Genomic DNA, 20,713 nt, shown 5'->3' with positions numbered 1-20,713 from the left:
AAAAGTAGTAGAAAATGAAGATGCAAAAATATTATGGGACTTCCGACTACAAGCAGACAAACATCTGCCACACAATACACCAGATATAACTGTAGTCGAGAAGAAAGAAAAACAAGTCAAAATAATCGACATAGCAATACCAGGGGATAGCAGAATTGAAGAAAAAGAAATAGAAAATATCACAAAATACAAAGATCTACAAATTGAAATTGAAAGGCTGTGGCAGAAAAAGACCAAAATAATCCCAGTGGTAATTGGCGCCCTGGGTGCAGTTCCAAAAGACCTTGAAGAGCACCTCAACACCATAAGGGCCACAGAAATCACCACCAGCCAATTAAAAAAAGCAGCCTATATTCTGCGATGATATCTATAATAACAACAACAACATTGACAATAAAATTCAGCCATCCCAGGTCCTTGGGAAGGACTCGATGTCTGGATAAAACAAACCAGTCAATAACACCTGTCTGGCTGTGTAAACAAGAAATAATAATAAATTTCAGTCCATAGATTTGTGAATCGAAAGAAACCTCTCTGTTAGGATAAACATTTTAATAGCCAAATAAATGAATGAGAGAGATAATAACTGCTTTAAAAAACAAGGAAAAACTAACAAATAACAAGCAGAAATCAGATTCAATTGATTACAAAGACATGTTACAAATAACTTGTGAATTATGAATTGCTGGTTTTAATTCAGTAGCACACGAGAACCTGATAAAGGGGTTTTACCGACACCCCATTCCAATGACTAATATTATGATGGCATCTGGGAAACCTGATCCTGCTCTGGGAAATTCCTCCTAAACCCAAACACAGCATGCGAGAGGAAGGAGAGTATATAAGTCAGAAGGTTAGTAGAACTCAGTCAAACACAACTTCTGCAAGCAAGCAAGCAAGCAAGCAAGGATTCTGCCTTTCAGGAACACAGCCAAGAAAGAAATCGCCTGCCTCACCATGAACGCCAAAGTTGATGTGTGTGCAGTTCTTGCTCTTGTCCTGCTCTCTGCAACTCTGACAGAAGGTAAGCAGACTCTTGCTCTCAACTGGCCTATGGATCCTAGAGACATTTCTGTGGAACTTTATTCAAGATTCCCACCAAAAGGTGCTTAGGTCATAGCTTCAAATCCCACATAGCTACCTTTATAGAGAAGGCAAAGCATTGTTTCTTGTATTCAAGTTGTTATTCTTGGCTTTGCACGCTCAGATAAAGATCTCCAAAAGACTGCTGATTACTTGTGGAAAATATTAAGAAACACATTTGACTTTTCATACTTCTGTTTTGCTGCCCTCTTCATCTTGATTTGCTGTAGGCGTTTGTTTTTACTTCCTTAGTAGAGCTTATTTTAAAAGACTCATGGAGCCTGATCTATCAGCAGCAGCCCTTAACCATGATAGTTGAATGTATCCTCCAAGTTCTGAAGCCATATACATCAGAGTATGGTTGCTGGGAAGAATCGATAGAGAACAGCCATTGTTACCATGCTGTGCTTACAATCGCTGCTGGAAACAGAATATTAGGCAAGAGCAGGGCTGCACAACTTTGGCCCTCCAGCTGTTTTTGGACTACAACTCTCAGCGTATCCAGCCACAGTGACCAGTTGTCGGGAATTACGGGAATTGTACTCCAACATAAAAGGGCTGAAGTTGTGCATCCCTGGGCTAGAGGGACCTTCATCCTGACATGGCAAGACAATTCTTATGTTCTTATTTTAATGTTATTGCCTCCCTGGAATCAAAATTCTGCCGGTGGTTGGTGTACGAATTCACAGCAAAGCCCACTCAAACAGAGGATAGGAACAACAATGTCTAAGAATGGCCCCAATTCATACAGTTACTTCTCTTCTGGGCACTGAATCAGGTCTAAAGAAAGTCCAGTATTTTTAAAGCAATGCTGTTGACAAACAGATGTTTTGTTGGGTCAATTGCTCTGTTAAATCAGTTCTTATTCCTCTGTTCCTTCACAGGCATCCCACTGGCCCGGATGGGAACTGAGCTCCGATGCCAATGCATTAGCACCCATTCCAGATTTATCCCTCCCAAGAAGATCCAGGACATCCAGCTGACACAAAGTGGGCCCCATTGCCAGAATGTAGAGGTCATGTAAGTATTTCTCAGCACATGTATGGATAACACAGAGGGACATTTTGCTGCACAGGCACCGCTGAAATGAATGGGGTACTCCTATGGAATAACCAAGCATTTCAGTGGGTCTTGCATGAATGAACTTCCCAGTGGATTTTGCCCTTGGAACTTTTACCCACTTCTGGGGTAAAGTATAACAAAATATCAGGCTGCCATAAATTGTTGCTTGTGGTACTGTATCTAAAACTATAGGTATGCGATTTTTTGGGGGGGGGGAACACCCTCTTTTATTCACATTACAATGGCAGCATTCCACAAACCAAATGCCTGACCTTCCTGGTTTTCTTTCATTGCAGTGCCACTCTTAAGGACGGCAGAGAGGTATGCTTGGAACCCACAGCTCCCTGGGTGAAGGTGGTCATCAAGGCCATCCTCAATAAGTAAGTTGTCATACTCTTGCCATTGGCTTCTGCAGAACTTCCTGGTGGTTTGTGCCCTGTGGGGTCAGACTCTGGTTTATCTCCCCCACCCACGCTCTCACTTTCCTCACGTACTGCCTAAGCCTAGCTTGCGAGTATTAATTAGTCTGGGGATTTTAACCCTAGTGTTCCATGTGCTGTCAAAGACAGCTGCAGATGCACTGAAGAGACATTTTCCATAGAGAAGTCTTACTGTTATGACTGGGAGAAGAACCAGGCCGGATACATTTGGAACGGAACACAATTGAACAGAGACTGCCAGACTCCATTAGGGATCATTTCTCCACGTCTTGCCTTTGCCACCTGCTATTTAAAACTCACCCAGACCCTTAATGATACTACGCATTTGTAAAACCATTTTGCTTATTTCAGTTTAAGTATTTTTGAGCCTTTCTGAGTGCCTGTTTTCTAACCTCTTCTTCTCCCCTTTCTTCCAGGGCTCAAGCCAATATCGAATCACAGCTATAAGGAGAGCTTCTGCATCCCTCACGTCTTGCTTCACTGAAAGATGTGGAGCCATTTCAATCCAGCCTCTTTTAAAAGTCACTTTAAACTAGGAATGCTGGTTCCTTATTTATATTACATAAGAGGGTATGGGTCAGAGAGTGTACGGGGGTACGGCTCAGAGAAACCACATACCCTGAAAGCATGAAGATAACGAGATGGGAAATGAAGGCCTTTTGGAAAGCAGAATGTATTAATCAATGTAGCTGTAATAGTTTTGTTTACATCAAAGCTACTATGATAAGCCAATTGGCAATAGTGTGAGCCTTTCCGACTGATTATTTATTAATGCTACCATATTTGAAATATTATTTATTACACCTGAACTCTTGTGTGTCTCATATGGGTTTTAAAAATTGTAATATTAAAGTTGGGTGGAATGTTTATTTAATGATTTGCCAAAGAATGACTGAGTTTTCCTTACTTGAGAGTTCCTTACCACGAAAAGACATTCCAAATTGCCACAGCTGATGTGAGGTGACCTATTTCTTTATTTATGTATTTATGATCCCTTCTTAAAAGGGCAAAGAGGCATATTCTAAAGCGGTGGCTCTTTTATTTAGCAGTGGGAGATCCTATCCAAGACCCGCACATCGTCTTTCCAGTGGCTGTTGTGGTGTCCTTTTTCGATAGGGAACTGTCCTGTTTCTTTACCTCTGTGAACCACTATGGGAATATTTTTTGTTGAAAATCAGCATATACTTTTTGTTATTATTATTAATAATAATAATAATTTATAGAACTACAGTTTTGAATACTGTGAACATATTTTTGTACACACACTACTGATTAAATTATTTTAATACTGAAATGCAGAGTTATTAGTCTGTTTAATATTGTGATAAAGCAACAGTGTTATCTTCTTTGCTTCAAATGGGCAGGGAGGTAACAGAGGTTTCAGAATCCACGGGGTGTATGATATAAATATCTGATGGCTGATGGCAATGCTCTTAGCCCTGATGACAACACCTATTGTGTGGCAATTGTCCTTCTGACCCACATTCCATCCTTCATGGTGCCGTGTGTGTGGCGGTGACGCTTGAGTGAGACCATCTTAGCACTCACTGCTCTAGGCTGAAGACAGTGGCTGTTACCCAGCCTTTCCTGGCTTGTATGAAGCTGTGGAACAAGAGGTCTTCCTGCTTTCCGATTTCCACAGCTCTGCACAAGCCAAAAAAGATTAGAGAAGGGAAAGGAAAAACCCCTTCAGCTGCACTGAGGTATCTACTAATTTGCAGCAAAGCTCTCTGAGGGGTGGTACAACAGGAAGCCTCACCCCCTCCCAGTTCACATGTAACAATGTAATTAAAATATGTGTGATAGCTACTTGTGCCTCAGTGCAAAAAGAAAATGCTGAGATCTGATTTACTTTTCAAGCCTTGGATTCTCTTCTTCCGCCCCTTCCTCCTATGAGTTGCCTTGGGGAGATCCCAAACAGTGGATGTTGAAGAATAATGGCAATCCACCACTTCCTGCATATACAGTATATATCCTAACATCCAGTGTTTGATGTTAGGATATCTATTCCCCGCAGAGGGAATAGATATCAGAGGGATATATATTCCCTCTGATTCCCCGCCTTTCCTTCATGATTGAGACAGATATTGCAATATAGCAGGTGTCATGTGGAACCGTCATTTTCACTCCATTGACAGCGGATAGTGGGAAAGCAATGCCTCAGCTCTGCTAAACGAACCGAGTGTGGAAGTGGAAGGCCCTCCTCTCTCCCAATACTTGCTCTGCAGTCACCCCACGAAGTTGGTTGGAGCTTTGGCCCTGGACCAACAAAAGGAAGCACTCCTTTCTGCACACAACACCCAAGTTCCTCATGAGCCCTCTGCAGATGTCCCCCACTCCCACAGGACTGAACACTGACTGACTGCACACATGGAGGAGAAAGGAAAACTGGGCCGGCCATGCATGCCCATGTTACTGATATAGCCATTGTCTGCTCTCCCCACCCGTCATCAGGTTTGCAGTGTGTTATCAAAGGAGCCTGAGGAGCACAGAGCTGTATGTGCAAAGGGTCCCACTCACACAAATGCGGAATGTGTAGGTGCTGAGCCTCTCTCATGAGAATGCCTGGGCAAGGAGGCAAGCATGCGGGCTGTTGCCACCCAGCCCGGTTGCCAGATCCCTGCAAGCCCTGGGGAAGGGTACTTCAGCAACACTTTCCCCAGTCTCGGCAACTGCCACAAACCAAGAGTCCAAGAGCTCCCTCTGACAACCTTGTCTCTCCCCAGCACATAGCCACGTCTTTATTGGCCCTGAATGGCCACCTGGCTTGCCAGGGATCACTCTAATCCTTGGGTGCTCTGCCACAGGATGCCCTGTGACAGCCGACTCACATATGCCGCAACGCCAGTCCCAGCCTAGCCTGTTTTGCTATTGATGTAGGAGCAATCCCCGGTCTTTCCCAACTCTGCCCACCCAAAACCTCTCAGACAAATGAAGTGGACCGCACTCCTTGGAAGTTTGGAAGAGCTGAGTGGAGAACGGAAGGTATGGAGTATGAGTTCTATTATTAACCAGAGACACAAGGAACCCCACATCAGTGGGGGGCCCTATAGTTGGATGGCCTACCTCATAAGAATGAAGTCTAATGGAGAGCTGAAGCACATGGTGCCTGTGCTTTTCTATGGTGAGCTGGCCCTCTCATGAGAGGGCCAGTCCCTGGCCAGCAAGCCAGCACAGGGGAAAGAGTATTTTGGGGCTTCCTGGACAGCTTGGCCCAGGTCTGTGAGTCCAAGTGCATTTTTTGGTCACAGTGGACCAAACCCCAGGATCTTTTGCCTGCCCTGATAGGCACATAGGAAGCTGCCATGTACTGAGTCAGACCATAGGTCCATCTAGCTCAGTATTGTCTACACAGACTGGCAGAGGCTTCTCCAAGGTTGCAGGCAGGGATCTCTCTCAGCCCTATCTTGGAGATGCCAGGGAGGGAATTTGGAATGTAGATGCTCTTCCCAGAGTGGCAGCTCCATCCCCTGAGGGGAATGTCTTACAGTGCAAACACTTCTAGTCTCCCTTTCGTATGCAACCAGGGTAGACTCTGAGTAGCTTAAGGGGACAAGTCATGCTTGCTACCATAAGACATATACAGTACATATTCCTTCCTAGGAAGTCAGTACAATCCCTTCAGTAAGATTTCAGTCCAGAGTAACAGAAAATTAGTGCCCCTCACCATCCCCCAGTATCAATAATTGTTCATGAGTGAGATTTCGTATCTGCGGAGCTCTTGCAAGGGCAGTGGTGCAAGTGGTGTAAGGAAAGGGTTAAAATGTCTCTTCCATGCTGAGGATGGGTGATTAATGCCAAAAAGGCATGATCGCACTGAGCATGCCCCCTCAGAGTTTGTGGCCAATGGTTGCCACTTTACTGATGTCCTGCCACCTTGCCCACATTAGTGCCCCTCACCATCCCCCAGTATCAATAATTGTTCATGAGTGAGATTTCGTATCTGCGGAGCTCTTGCAAGGGCAGTGGTGCAAGTGGTGTAAGGAAAGGGTTAAAATGTCTCTTCCATGCTGAGGATGGGTGATTAATGCCAAAAAGGCATGATCGCACTGAGCATGCCCCCTCAGAGTTTGTGGCCAATGGTTGCCACTTTACTGATGTCCTGCCACCTTGCCCACAATCTGGCGACACGCACGGTGTGAAACTTGCTGTGGTGCAGCTTCATCAGAGCAGGAAAAGAGAGGGGTCCCTCTGCCCAGAAACCAGGAGCTGCCAAACATGGTCGAACAATTGTCTGCAGGATGATTCCCAGTTTCACGGATTAACCACACGTTCATCTACCCAAGGTTTCACATTACATTTAAATGGGCCCAGTGAGAAAGAAAGAGAAAGAGAAAGAAGATTGTGTTTGTTGTCATCTCTCAGCTTTGGTATCAAGTTTCACATCTCTAACTTGTGCACTTTCCCCCTGATCTATTTTTGCTTTTCTACCATGCTTAACTTCTTGGTCATGTACATGCCATGCGTGGCTTTGCTTCAAGGTCAGAGGGAGGCCAGCAGCAGCCCGGGTTTTGCCACTGCCACGGCCCCCTAGCCCCGCCCCCTGCATATTATGTCAGATGCAGGGAGCATTTAGCCATGCCCCCGGCATCTAATGTCAGACGTGGGGGCATGGTTTAGCTCCCAAACAAGGCCACGCGGCCCTGTTTGGGAGTTAAACCAGCCAGTGCTGCATTCACAGCATGGCCAAAGCGACTCTCCCTGCCTTTTAAAGGCCCCATTTGGGAGCTAAATCATGCCCCCTGCATCTGACATCAGATGCAGAGGCTGTCTGGGGCACGGGGTGCAGCCGCTGAGGGGCAGCGGCCTGGGTTCTTGGAACCCGTCTGCTCAATGGTGGTTCCACCCCTGCTTTGCTTACTTCCTTGAGAAAAGCTGTGTTGGATACTGGTTCTTTCTTGCTTTCTGACTGTGACATTTCTGCAGTCTGAATTGATCTGTGGGGGGGGGGGGCTGATATCATGTGAAGATGGTGCATTTGCTGATAGGAGGTTGTAAACACATGCAAGAACTTTACACTAACAGAGAGATGGGTTTTTTTTCTGTTTTTTGAACAGATTTTTTCTTCTTCACCTCCTGAACCTCCAGGTTCTACCCTTTGACTTGCCTGGCTCTGCCTCCTCACCTCCTAATTCCATCAACTGACCCTTGTCCTGCCAGACTTTGCCTGTGAGTGTCTTGGCAGGGTGGATATAGCTTGAAGAACCCCACTGGGGGGAGCCCCAACTTTCCCTTCTCAGCCCCTGCCCCGCTTCCTGCCAACTCCAGTGGGGTTAACTCTGGCTCCCAGCCTAGCAGCCAGTTGCCAGAGACCCCAACTATTTATTTAGCAAACTAGTATCAAGTAGCACAAGTGCGTGACCCTGATATAAACAAGTCATTTTTTGTTGTTGGCTTCATGTGACTCAAATATGAATTGCCTTTTCAGCACATCTTGTGGGGATTATCCAGACTCATGCTGACTCAATAAACATGAGGAAGGAACCACAGGATTTCCAGCATTGCACTGTGAAACAAAAGACCAGCATGGTCACTAGAAAGCATCACATCTGATATATAGCTGGGACATGGCAAGTGAGATGCATCATACATCCTACTCCTCTTTCTTTCACCTGTGCTCAGAGAATGTCCCTTAAGAGTTTTGTTTGGATGTGTATTGGGGTGCACTTCCAGGGCCATTACTCCATGCACTACGCAAAACCTGAAATCAAACACTGGCCACATTCGCATGCAATGCTGAATAGCAGGTCCAATGAACCCTCGGTTCCGCACCCCCTCCACCCGCTCTCTCATCAGCATTTGGATGTACTGGCGAGCATTCTCTCAGAAGCCAGCGTGACTGCAGAGAGGCAGGGGAGCTGGCTGTGTGGGCTTCCTTCTTGCTTGAAGGACAGCCCACATAGCCAATCAGGGAAGTAGAGAGGGAGAAGCATCCTTCCTCGACTCCAGTCTGGCTGAATGCAGCCTCTAGTGCTGCATTCGGATGGCAGGGAGGTTCCGTGGACCCTTGGTATGGAGCAACGAAACTCACTACAAACTGAGGGTTCAAACTGGAGTCTCCTCAGCGCAACCTTGGGTTGCGCTATCAATGGGATTGTAGTTGTCCACATTTGGACATAATGGTAAAGAAAACACAGGTCCCTGCAACTCTTGTCCCCCGTTACATGCAAATTCAGCCACAGTGTCAGTTGTATCAGCCTCCCTTCCTTTCATGAGCCCTGGAGGTTAGGGATGCACGGAACTGGCTGGCTGGTTCGGTTTGAGTCCGACCAGTTTGGTCCGGCACCCCTTCAAAAACTCCTCCGGTTTGGTTCAGTCTGGGGGGTTAACTAACTCTCTCTCTCTCTCTCTCTCTCTCTCTCTCTCTCTCTCTCTCTCTCTCTCTCTCTCTCTCTATATATATATATATATATTCTTGTTCATATAAGTTCTTGATATATATATATATATATATATATATATATATATATATATATACCCCTTTAGCTCCTTCGGGGAGCTTCCTCTAGGCTGCTGGGGGGGGGGTCCGCAAAGGTTCCCACTCCCCCGCCGGCCTCCATCATCACTGCTGCAGCCCATTGGGCCACTTTATTCAGCTTGTTCGGGCCTCTGTATGTTGGCACAGCGGCCATTTTGTCCACCGCTGCACATGCGCAAATGGCCTCTGTGAGGCCTGGCATGGTCCAGGGCCTCACAAAGGCCATTTGCACATGCGCAGCAGCCATTAAAAAAAAATTAAAAGGAATTTTTAAAAAGAAGGCAGCATTCTGAGTAGGCTATCATTTTGTCAGGGCAATGAGGCAATTCTCATGATCACCAGGGCTGGGCTGGGAGGGTGTGTGGGAAAGGCTGTTCTTAACCTACCTTCCCCTCAGACAACCAAACTGCCTTCCGCGCACCCACACGGGCAGCTCTGCTCCATGCAGCTCTGTGAGGCATGGATCAGGGCCGAGGGATCTGGGGTCAGAACTTGTTCTGGCCTTTGGATATCCCACAATGCAATGTGTGGCACGCACGTTGCATTGGGGATTCCCCCATCAGATGTGCACTTTATGCACCCATCTATGTGTCTCCTTGGGCTGAACTCAGCCCAAGGAGACACATGATACCTGGTAGCCAGAATAAGGGTGCAAGTGCACGCTTAGCCTCAGCTAATAACTGGATTTCTTAAGAGGGTTAGATGGGTGGGGAGCACAAGGATCTGCGTGGATTCTGCTGTTTCTTGCGGCCAGCCTAACCCTGGCTGGCAAGGCGGTCCTTATGGCATGGCAAGCAGGGCGACCACACTGGGCCCCACTCTTTTAGCCCCCGTTAGAATTAACTGAAAGGGGCCCCCGCACTGGCTGATTTGCCCCGGGCCCCGCACCCCACCAGGGCTCTCTAAGGACAGCCCTGTTGGCTGGTCGTGAGAACAGCCTCAATGTGATCCATTGAAGGCAACGACAGTTTTGTCAGTGTGTTCCGAGGAATTGATGGGCTTGCTGGAGTATGCTTTGAATTGTGGTCGACTGCTACATCAGAGTGAATTTTCACTATGCCCTGGATGATGCAGTGAACAAGGCCAAGTAGCCAGCACCCTTAGCAGACAGCTGGCTTCTCACTCTCACCACCCTGCTCTCTTATTTTGATTTGTCCCAACTGGGAACTGAAGGAAGGTGACAGAAACACAGCTAGCAGAAGAATTGGGCATTTGGTTCCTGTGGTTGCAAATAGGATCAGCTAGCCATATTTGGACAGCAGAAGCCAAGTGGAAATTCCACCTGAGAATGAGAGACTCCCCCACTGCTGAGTCAGTCAAGTCCTAGAGGAAGCCAAGACTCTGACAGACAAATTGTCATGCCCCAAGCACAAGGAAATGTTCATGCCCTAACCACAAGAGCCACCCCACCCACTCCCATCCCCATTTATGCAGAGAAGCTTCAAAACATAATCAACTAAGGAACACTCTTTAAGCATGCTGATTGGGAACAATAGCACCCTGTTGTTTGGGTCATCAGTTGAATGGGCACCAGGGTCCCCCCCTCTTCCAGTCCCTGAGCAGGGGACTGAACCTTAAAAGTTTTTCCTGCCATTATATTTGCACCAAGTCTAAAACCCTATACAAGATCCAGCCCTCCCCCCACCCCTATTTTGGCCAGTGCTCGGAGCTCTGGCTAGGACATGATTCCTGTCATGCTGCTTTTGAGATCCAGTCTCTAAGTCCATTGGCCTGCAGGTGGGGAACTCTCTCAGGACCAGACTTCCACAAGACCTATCTCATGATTTGACTGGCTGAGAAGCCAGGACTCCTTGAATGGAAAACGCAGGGAGAAATCCTCTGAGGCAGAGTGTTCCCCAAATGGGCTTGCCATGGCCTAGACACACATACTGACTGCCTGGGCTCCTTGACATTACCATGAGCTCACAGAGAGAGCTGCAGTCAGGGGGGCTGTGCCTGGACCCTACTGCCTAAACTTGCCCTTTGCCAGGAAGACCTAAAAAGCAAGGCTGGCTCGAGCACCCATGTCACCTGGGGCATCTCAGTGGTGGCTGGTGCAGGCATTGCCGCGGGGGGGGGGGCAGCAGGAGGCACCTTGAAGTGGAAATTATTAGGTGCTTACCTCACATACCACCACACTGGAAAGCTCTTACCAGCAGTGCTGCGAAGCCCAGCATCCGCTGTGGTGGAGGATCGGCTCTGCCACTCAGCTGGTGTTGGCCATTTGTGTGGCCAGCAAATGGCCTCCATGCATGTGCGGAGGGCCAGTGAGTGGCGGAGTTGATCCTCCGCCCCAGTGGGTACTGGGAGACAGGCCGCTGCTGCTATTAAGAGCTTTTAGGTGCAGTGGTATGGGAAGTAAGCACCTTCTAATTTACACTTCAAGCTGCCTCCTGCCCCACCACTCCCAGCAGTGCCCACATCAGCTACCACTGGGGCATCTACCCTGCCCTCATCACCACCTAGGGTCATCACTGCTCCCTGCCTCACCTTTGTTATCATTTCTCTTTCAGGTGGCTAGCACAGCACTGGTGGTTTTTCTCTCTTACTCGGAGCAAACAAGAGAGAAAGAAACATAGGAACATAGGAAGCTGCCATATTCTGAGTCAGACCATTTCTCTATCAAGCTCAGTATTGTCTTCACAGACTGGCAACGGCTTCTCCAAGGTTGCAGGCAGGAGTCTCTCTCAGCCCTATCTTGGAGAAGCCAGGAAGGGAACTTGGAACCTTCTGCTCTTCCCAGAGTGGCACACTTACAGTACTCACACTTCTAGTCTTCCATTCATATGCAACCAGGGTGGACCCTGCTTAGCTAAGGGGACAAGTCATGCTTGCTACCACAAGACCAGCTCTCCTCTCAAAGCGCCCTATCCAACTGCCTAGTGCTGTGCACTCTTTTGTGCTCCCCTTCCTACCCCTTCCTCCTCTTTCCATTTTTTAAAGGAGGGGGTGCAGGGTGGCATCTTACCACCTCACCAGCACCCCAAGAATCTGCTGCCTGAAGTGCCTGCCTCATCTTGCCTCATGGAAGGGTCGCCCTTGGTGCAATGTATGGATTCTTATCTTATCTTCACATGCTCTTATCACATGATGCATGTGACAAAAGTAGGCTAGCACCTATGGACGCTCATGCCACAATAAATAAATGAAGTTGCCCTGATTACTCATGTAGACAACTTATTCAAATCACCTGATCTCTATGATGTCTTCTCTAGTGTTTTCCCAGCCTTGTTCAGATGGGAGGCTTTAGATTCCCCACTAAGGTGAGAATATATTTCCATTCTGCTCATGAAGCTGTCCTGACATTTATTGGTTATAGGGAACGCTGCTTCAGCAGATATGCCTTACTTGAGTTTATTTCATTTAAAGGATTTAGATCCCAACTTTGACCACATGGGCCTCAAGGCAGCTTACAATAGTTTGAAATCAAACAAAGAAACCACACATACATGTTCTTAGCAGACAGCCTGCTCCCTGCTCACCACCTTGTTCCTTTGTATATGTTGAGAACTAAAGGCTTCCTGCAGGAGTCAAATCAGCAAGAGAATTTGGTAGGTAGATGCCTCCTAACCTAGTTCAGGAGCTGCGTGCACTCCCATTTGCCAATTATCTGTCCATTAAAAACAAGATCAGAGGCTCTGGATGTGATATTGTGCTAAGCAGGAGCTGTATCAGAGGGCTCCCTCCAACCCTGCAGCTGTACCCAGGTCTTTAGCAAGGTTGGAGGAAAAGCCCTCTGACACAGATGTGGTTGAGCACATGATCACGGAAGGCAAATTGACAAATGGGAGCATGCACAGCTCCTGAACTAGAGTTAAGGTTAGGGTTAGGGTTAACTAGGGTTTGGGTTAGCTCCCAAACTAGGGTAGGAGGCATCTCCTACCCTTTTCTTCATTGTGTGAACTGCCTTGGTATCTGACACCTGAGAGAGGGAAGGAAATCCATAGTCTCAAATAGGGTCAGTTAGTCTTGAGTAGCAGGTGAAACGCTTACCTGGAAATAGAGCTCTATGGGGGAAAACACTGAGAAACACTTCGTAGCACTCCATGCATGTCTTCCAAGTTGCCACTTGGGTTCAACAGGACTCTGTTTCTCTGGAAAGGGATCCTCAAGTGCTGGGGAAAGCACAGCACTATATGAAGATCAGCGTGGTAGGAAATGGCTCTCATACAAGGTCGCTCATCCCCCCCCCCAGCACACCAAAGTGGCCCTTGCTTGTAAAATAGTGAATCTTACTGATCTAGACTGTCTGCAGCATGGACAGTTTGGTGATTAATAATTTGCAAATGTGTACTCCACCCAGAGTTAGAGAATCCCCTAATTTAATGTGGCCAAACCTGATCTTCCAGCTTATGAATGCATGGTGTATGTTCTCTTCCCGTTACCATTTGCATTTCATGAGACTCATCCATAGACCAGTTTTTCTGTTGCATGCATTTTGTAATGGTCAGTGATTATCCCAGTGCAAACTTATTTTGCCTCCAGAACAATCTCACAAATAAGCCTGGATCAGCACAGCCCCTTCTCTTCAAACAGAAAGCATTGTTTGCAGACATGTAGTGGTATTAACAGCACAGAAGGTGGCCTTGCTGTGACATAATCCAACACATGTCAGGCTCCCCAATGCCACATGCCTAGAAAGTCCCATTTTATGGGTCAGGTGCATAGAGATGGGGGAGTCCATTGCATCCCTTCTCACAAGACTGCCCTCCACATGGCTCAAATTATAAGATGGGGCCATTCACATGACCTACTGAGTGGGTGGGTGGGTGGGGGGCTTCCTAAACCTTGCCTTCCCCCAGATGATCACGTGGGAGCACAGAGCCTGTCCCCACACACTCAGCCCTTCTCCATGAAGCGCAGAGCAAGGTGCATTGGTCTGAGGATGAGACTTGTTATCCCAGCCTCTGTGAATCCGACAATGCATCGTGCAACATGTGTGATGCACTGGGGGATTCCTCCAGGAGACAGACACTCTAGGCACCCATCTCTGTGTCTGCTGGGGCTAAACATAGCCCCAGTGAAGACACAAGTAGTTAGTTTGGGTTAAGAGAGCACTCGCTCCCATAACATCGGGTAACTGCTGGGTTTGAAAGTGGTTCTTGCACAAAGACTAACCTGGGCTGGGCACCCCTTGCTTGAAAAATAGTGAATCTCACTGAGCTAGACTGTCTGCAAAATGGACAGCTTGGTGAGTAATAATTTTCATCATCATCATCAAACATAGCTGTGGGGGACGGCAGAGATCTGAATCATGGTGCATGTGGAGCAGTTTAATCCTTTCCCCTTGCAGTGTGATCCCCAATTAAAATTAACCCTCCATAAAGCTGCTTGTGCCAGTGTCAGCTTCCCATGACTCCATAACTGGGGGGAAGGGTTTGCATTGGCATTGCAGAAGAGTAGGGACAAAGGTTAGCCCCTCTCACCGTGTATCAGAGTCCTAATCCAGATTGTGAACCACCCCCTCTTGTGACTTTAAGAAAATAAACACATACACACAGAAAGACATTTTTAAAGTCACACCTAGTTTGAACCTCAGAGAGGAGGAACAAATGGCATGCAGTACTTTGTGCAAATAAAAACAGAAGTAAATCTGTCTTGGGCTGCTACTGGCAATACACCCAGCATCCTGTCCCAGGCTCTGCCCGACCTCTGAAACACAGAAAGATTTGTACAGCCAACAACCTTGTTTATGTCAAGTAAGAAGCCAAAAATTATATCAACTGTTTATGCTAGTCCTAGTATTCCTCTGTGGGGGCCAGAAGTCGAAATTGAATTGACAGCACACTTTACTTTATTTAGTATTTATTTATTTATTATTTATTTATTTGATTTCTATACCACCTTTCCAAAAATGGCTCAGGGCAGTTTACACAGAGAAATCATAAATAAATAAGATGGATTCCTGTCCCCAAAGGGCTCACAATCGAAAAAGAAACATAAGATAGACACCAGCAGCAGTCACTGGAGGTACTGTGCTGGGGGTGGATACGGCCAGTTACTCTCCCCCTGCTAAATAAAAGAGAATCCCCACGTTAAAAGGTGCCTCTTTGCCAAGTTAGCAATTATGACTCTACATTTTAAATCATAGCTTCCAAGTTCTTCAGATGCATGTGGGTTCACGTTGAAAACAGATATGTGGGTAGAAATAGAAGAGGTCTCAAAGGGGAGGTATCTGCTAGCTATAATGGTTCAATGCGTCAATCTAATAAGAGTGGCAGCCCATCCAGGTGGGATGGGTTTTGTGTGGAAAATGAATTGAAAGCATGGCTCGTTCCCACTCTTCTCACCCCAGCCGTGTTGCTCTCTCTTTGCTCACCCCACTGCAGCATTAACCCCAGGCATACAGGTGGGTTATTCAACCAGTTCCCCAACCCAGTGAACGACTAGCCTGTATGCCTGAGGTTAACGCCATAGCAAGGCAAGGTGAAGGAGAGTGAGGCAGCTGGGGCAAGAAGAATGAAAACGAGCCACACCCACAACTTATTTTCCTCCCCCTGCTGCACTTGGATGGGCTGCCACCACTGCTTCTTCCTCTCCCACCATACACATTTGCTCAGGAAAGTTTAGTCCCCCAGGGCAAGAACCTTCTCAGCACAATCGTGGTGAATGAGAGGATGTCCCAGAATCCTGAGTGAGCCTCTAGGACTATTGTGTAATAGGAGGGCACCAGTGGCATAGGAGGAAAGTCAGAGACTAATGCTGGCCAGGCAAAAGGCATTACCACTCTCAGGCTTCTTTTCCTACTGTCTGGAATCTCCTCCATGAGGGGCGGGGGTTGGATGTTGCTCAGGGTCACCATTGTTACTTATGGTGAAAAGAAGGTGTTGGTGGTTCTTAAATTATATATATATATATATATATATATATATATATATATATATATATATATATATGGTGTTTGGTTGGGGTTTTTGTGTGCGTGCTATCACAGCGTTTGCAGAAATCTGAGGCTAACTGTACACTGAAAGTCTGGTTTAGAATGGACTTCATTTGTTCACTCCATTTTAAAAGAGAATGTAGACTACTGTATTACCAACCTATTGCATTTCAGTGTTTTCTGGGTTTGTTCTCTCAATTCTCTCCCCACCAAGCTAATTTGGAATTATTTTAAAGTCTTAATATGTAATTGCAGCTCCAGCCTTTATAGTGTGGACAGGCAAAGTGCTACTAAGGCTTTGCAAAGCTACTGTCCCTTTAATTTGGCATTCCTCTCCCAGTCACATCATTATAGAGTTCATTAGCAATTTCCTGTTTTGTGGTGGTGGGTTGTTGGGTTTTCCCCCCTCTCATTTCTTTTTTGAACCCCGAAGAACTGATCATTTAGCTTGTTGTTTTTTCATTTATCTTGCTTTATCTTCAGTTATTTCATGATCACAACTGTAATAATATAATAAAATAAAGGAATGAGTGAATGAGTTCTTCAGGGTGCAAAAAGGCTGCCCAAATGAGGAAGCCACAACATGGTATCTGACGCACCAAAAACCACAGCTCCAGTGTCTTCCCACCCACACAACCCTTTTTGAAATGTTTGGGTGAGGACAAGTGGCAGAGAGGGCTCCATGCAATCACAACTCTGCATGGAGGAAAGGTTGTCTCTGGGGCAGGTCTGTTGCCACAGAGCCAGGAGAAGGATGTGGGGAATTCTTGACTATACACACCCTTACTCACCTGTGTCAATAGTTTTATTGGCTTTATTTAGATTAGTAATGTCAAACTGTGTGTTTAATATAGGTATTAGGGCCAAATTCTTCATCACAACCTTTACTCAGTGGCCTGGTTTGCCACATAAAACTGTTTCTTCGCGACTGAAGCGCTCTCCTCTTCTTCTAAAGTGCCAGCAAAACTGTATGTGGTGTGCTTTTCTGCTTCCAGTGTGCTGACTTCATGCCTTAGCCCCAAGTAAAGCATTCCTAGAATTTCCTGAAGCAAAGGGATTCTTCTCAACCAGGGCCAGAGTCAGGTTTTGGAAGGCTTCCCGGCAAAGCCCTCAGCAGGTGCCCCCTGACTCCTGGCTGAGCAAGTTACCACACACGGGGTGTGGAAAAGCAGTCAGAAAAATCTTCAATGTTTTTCCTTTGGAGGAAGCCTAAAACTCCTCTTTGAATTTTGATTTCTCCTTAAAGGAACCCTGAAATTCTCTTTCGAACTTCACTTTGGAGAAACTTGAGCACTAGACTATGGTGGCTGTGGCACTGCCACAGGCAGTGGGGCAGAGGAACAAGTTACTACCATGGCCATAAGCTCCCTGCAATTGGGCTAAGCTTATCAGTCCAGGCGGCAGAGGCAATGGTGACAGCAGCAGCTCCTTCTTCAGCATTGCCATGGGCAGTGGCGCCATTTTACAATTCCCAGATACCTTGGCCCTTGACATGTGTCATAGCCATGGGACATCTGGGAATACTAAAATTCCACCACTGCTGAAGAAGAGTCTGCTGCTGCCCACTGTCACCTGGTAAGCTTGCTAGGGCTTAATAAGATAGCTTACTGGTTAGCAATGGGCAATGCAGCACTGATGGATTTCACTTCTTCAGCAGCACTGCCATGACTGACTGATTGATTGATTGATTGATCAATCATATTTGTACACCGCCCCAAACTTTTGTCTCTGAGCAGTTAACAATAGCATAAAACAAGTTAAAATATATACAAAAACTTAAAACAAATTAATGATTTTAAAATCACCCACAAATTGAAACCTTAATTTTTTTAATATATATTTTTTAAACATTAGCAGGCAAGTCAGGCCAGTCCAACAGACAGGTTAGACTAGGGGAGGCCAAGCCCCTTGCATCTGCTATGCTTCTTTTCTACTGAGCATTTAAAATAATAATAATAATAATAATAATAATAATAATAATAATAATAATAATTGAGAAGCATTCAATCCAGCTGCTTTGCATGCAGAAAGTCCCAGGTTCAATCCCTGGCAACTCCAGGTCAGTGTCCTGCTAGCGGGGCAGTTAAATATAAAAAAATAACCTGAATTCTTCACGTATTTGTAAGCAGGGGCAGGTCGATGGATTCGAAGAACCTGTCTAACCCTTCGTTGCAGAGCCTCTGAGCCTCCAGGAGAAACTGCAGAGCTTCCCACTCCCCAAGGTTGGAAGTCCCATAGCTGCCATCACCCTCTGCCTTCAGTCGCCTGTCACAGCCAGCCACCTGCTTTGGAGCCACCTCCCCTGGCTGTGCACATCCTCCTTCCATCGGCCAGGTGCCTGGAAGGAGAATGAATGCAGCCAGGTAAGTGGCTGACACCAGCCACCTCCTTAGGCCACTCACGGGGCTCTGTTCACCCTTCTTCCATTGCTCAAGCCCAACCGATGGAAGAAGGATGGGCACCGTGAACAACAGAAGGAGGTGGCTGGTGGCCGGCACCAAGGGAGCCCTGACCTGAGGGAAGAGCGAGCTGCCGAGCATGCGCCAAGAGTGGGAGGGCTGCCTGTGTTCTGAACATAGGCCGCTCTCCCTTTGCACTCTCCCCTTGCTGTATTCTGAACACAGGCCACTCCCCACTGCTCATAAGATCATGAGATTTGGCTGAAATGCTGTCAGCTATGTTGCCCGCTTTCCTGCAGTCGTGGGAACTAGGACGGCTCCCAGTGGTAAGCCCACTTAAGTCCCCCCCTTAAATGAGGTTAAGTTCTACTGATTACCATTCTACTGATTGTGTGCCGCCATGGCGCAGCTCTGCACTGTGGCAACACATGAGTAGACCCCGCAATCAGGAGGCAACAAGCAGCCACCCGGCCTCGGGGAATCTCCCCAGAATGCCCCCTGCGCTTGTGTGGGGTTTCCTGGGACTTCCGGCCGTTGGGTGGCCCCCAATCCCTGCTGCCCCTACCGACTCTGTGACAGAGCCGGTGGTTGTGTGGGTGGCCAGTCCGGCTGCCCAGGGACAGCTCCCTGCTCATCTGCTCAGCCCGCTTTCCCCGCAGAGCCCGTTAATGCTCTCCACACTGCTCGTGTAGATCGCCTCAGTGACACCAGCCTGAGATTTGGCAGAAATGTTGTCAGATATTTTTGTTTTCAGAAAGTAAGTTTTGCCATATCAAAAATGCAAGATGGTAGCTAAAAATAAATAGGGTGTAGCGATTTTTAAAAATCTGCATCATAGTGATACAAATCTGAGATTTGGCAGAAATGTCAGATATTTCTGTTTTCAAAAAGTAAGGATCACCATGCCAAAAATCCAAGATGGTGGCTAAATATATATATATATATATATGGTGTTGCAATATAAAATGTAATTTTTTCACACAACAGAAGTAGAGGACAGTTCAAATCACTCATGGGTGGACTAAACAATGTAAGTATGAAAACTTATTCTATCAACCTATTCAGCAATCAAGATATCTGCTAAGATAATTTGGCTCCTTGCTCATATTAAGAGGCTGACACACAGATTTATCAATGCCAAAAATGCGGTCAAATTGAGTTGCACGAATGTTTTTATCAAAGTGAACGACACAGACGTCATTGCCATATCAGTTCTGCCATCACTGAAGGAGCTTGGCCTTCAGACTGTGTGGGTTTCTTTTGGAAGAGGCACAAAGCACTGAAGGATTCCGGTGCATGAGATCGCGGACACATTAGGGCCTGAAAAAAATAGTGGACTACCCTTCTTCCAGGTATCCACTGGGTGTGATACCATTACCTATCATCATTTTGTGCCAAAGGCAAGAGGTCTGCATGGCATGCATAGAATGTGTTTGATGATGTGTTAAGTGTTTTCACAAAACTCAGTCAGCATCCTGGCAGTAGTTGAAGACTAAGATCTTCACATCTCAGAGAGGTTTGCGGCAATCATGTATAACAGAGTCAATACGGCTGGGCCTGTAAGTGATGCAAGACTGGAACTTTTTGCAAGAAAACAAAAATCCTATTTTGATATTCTGCTGATCCAGGATGCCCTCTTACTGCATTCAAAGCAGACTGTATACCAGGCAGGAATAGTATGGGGTAAGCAACTGCTTGCAAACCAAACATGGCAAGTCCTGCTGAATGGGGATGGACAAAAGAGCAAGGCGCATGGGGAAAGCCTTTGGACAACACTTCTTCCTGTCACAGGATGCTTCAAGGAGCTTACGAAATGTGCCTGCAAGGTTGACTGCAAAGGAATGGGTGAAGTAAAAGTGGTCTCAACTGCACTGGACTGAGTAGCTGTACGTTTGAATTAGAAAGGTATCTAAAGTCTTTCTTTTATTTTGTTAATTCATAAACCTTTTTTAATGAACTATTTCAATATTGTGTTATATATTGTGTTCAATATTGTGTTCCTCATATGAACCAGTTGTTGGACTGTACAGTAACGTAAAACATTGTTATTTATGATACATTTACAATAGAAATAATTTCAATTTCATAAGAAATATGTTCTGCTGCAAATACTGATGCTTAATTCCATCTAATAAAATATATTCCATACAATTTGAATGCTATTTTTTTCAGTTTAATCTTGGTCTGTGGTGAATATTACAATTAGAAAGCAATTTTTTTATAGGCAGCCATATTTATATATAGTTGTGTGAGTGTGTGCACACACACGCACACACACAGCACACACACGCGCACACACACAGGCACCATTACTGATTTCTACATGCAAAATCTTTTCTTATAATATTTGTGATATTGTAATATTTGTGAT

General features: G+C 46.2%; 1 protein-coding gene across 1 annotated transcript; it reads left to right on the top strand.

The window, feature by feature from the left end:
- The first annotated feature begins 707 nt into the window (after positions 1 to 707).
- Positions 708 to 3,474, top strand: LOC128331985 (interleukin-8-like). Its single transcript, XM_053266121.1, has 4 exons — positions 708 to 1,024; positions 1,968 to 2,103; positions 2,442 to 2,525; positions 3,002 to 3,474. Exons 1-4 carry the CDS (start codon positions 958 to 960, stop codon positions 3,030 to 3,032), a joined length of 318 nt encoding a protein of 105 aa, XP_053122096.1. The 5' UTR covers positions 708 to 957; the 3' UTR covers positions 3,033 to 3,474.
- The last annotated feature ends 17,239 nt before the right edge of the window (positions 3,475 to 20,713 follow it).

Source organism: Hemicordylus capensis, chromosome 6, assembly GCF_027244095.1.
Source record: "Hemicordylus capensis ecotype Gifberg chromosome 6, rHemCap1.1.pri, whole genome shotgun sequence".
Taxonomy (NCBI): Eukaryota; Metazoa; Chordata; class Lepidosauria; order Squamata; family Cordylidae; genus Hemicordylus; species Hemicordylus capensis.
This window is presented reverse-complemented; position numbering and strand designations above follow the sequence as displayed.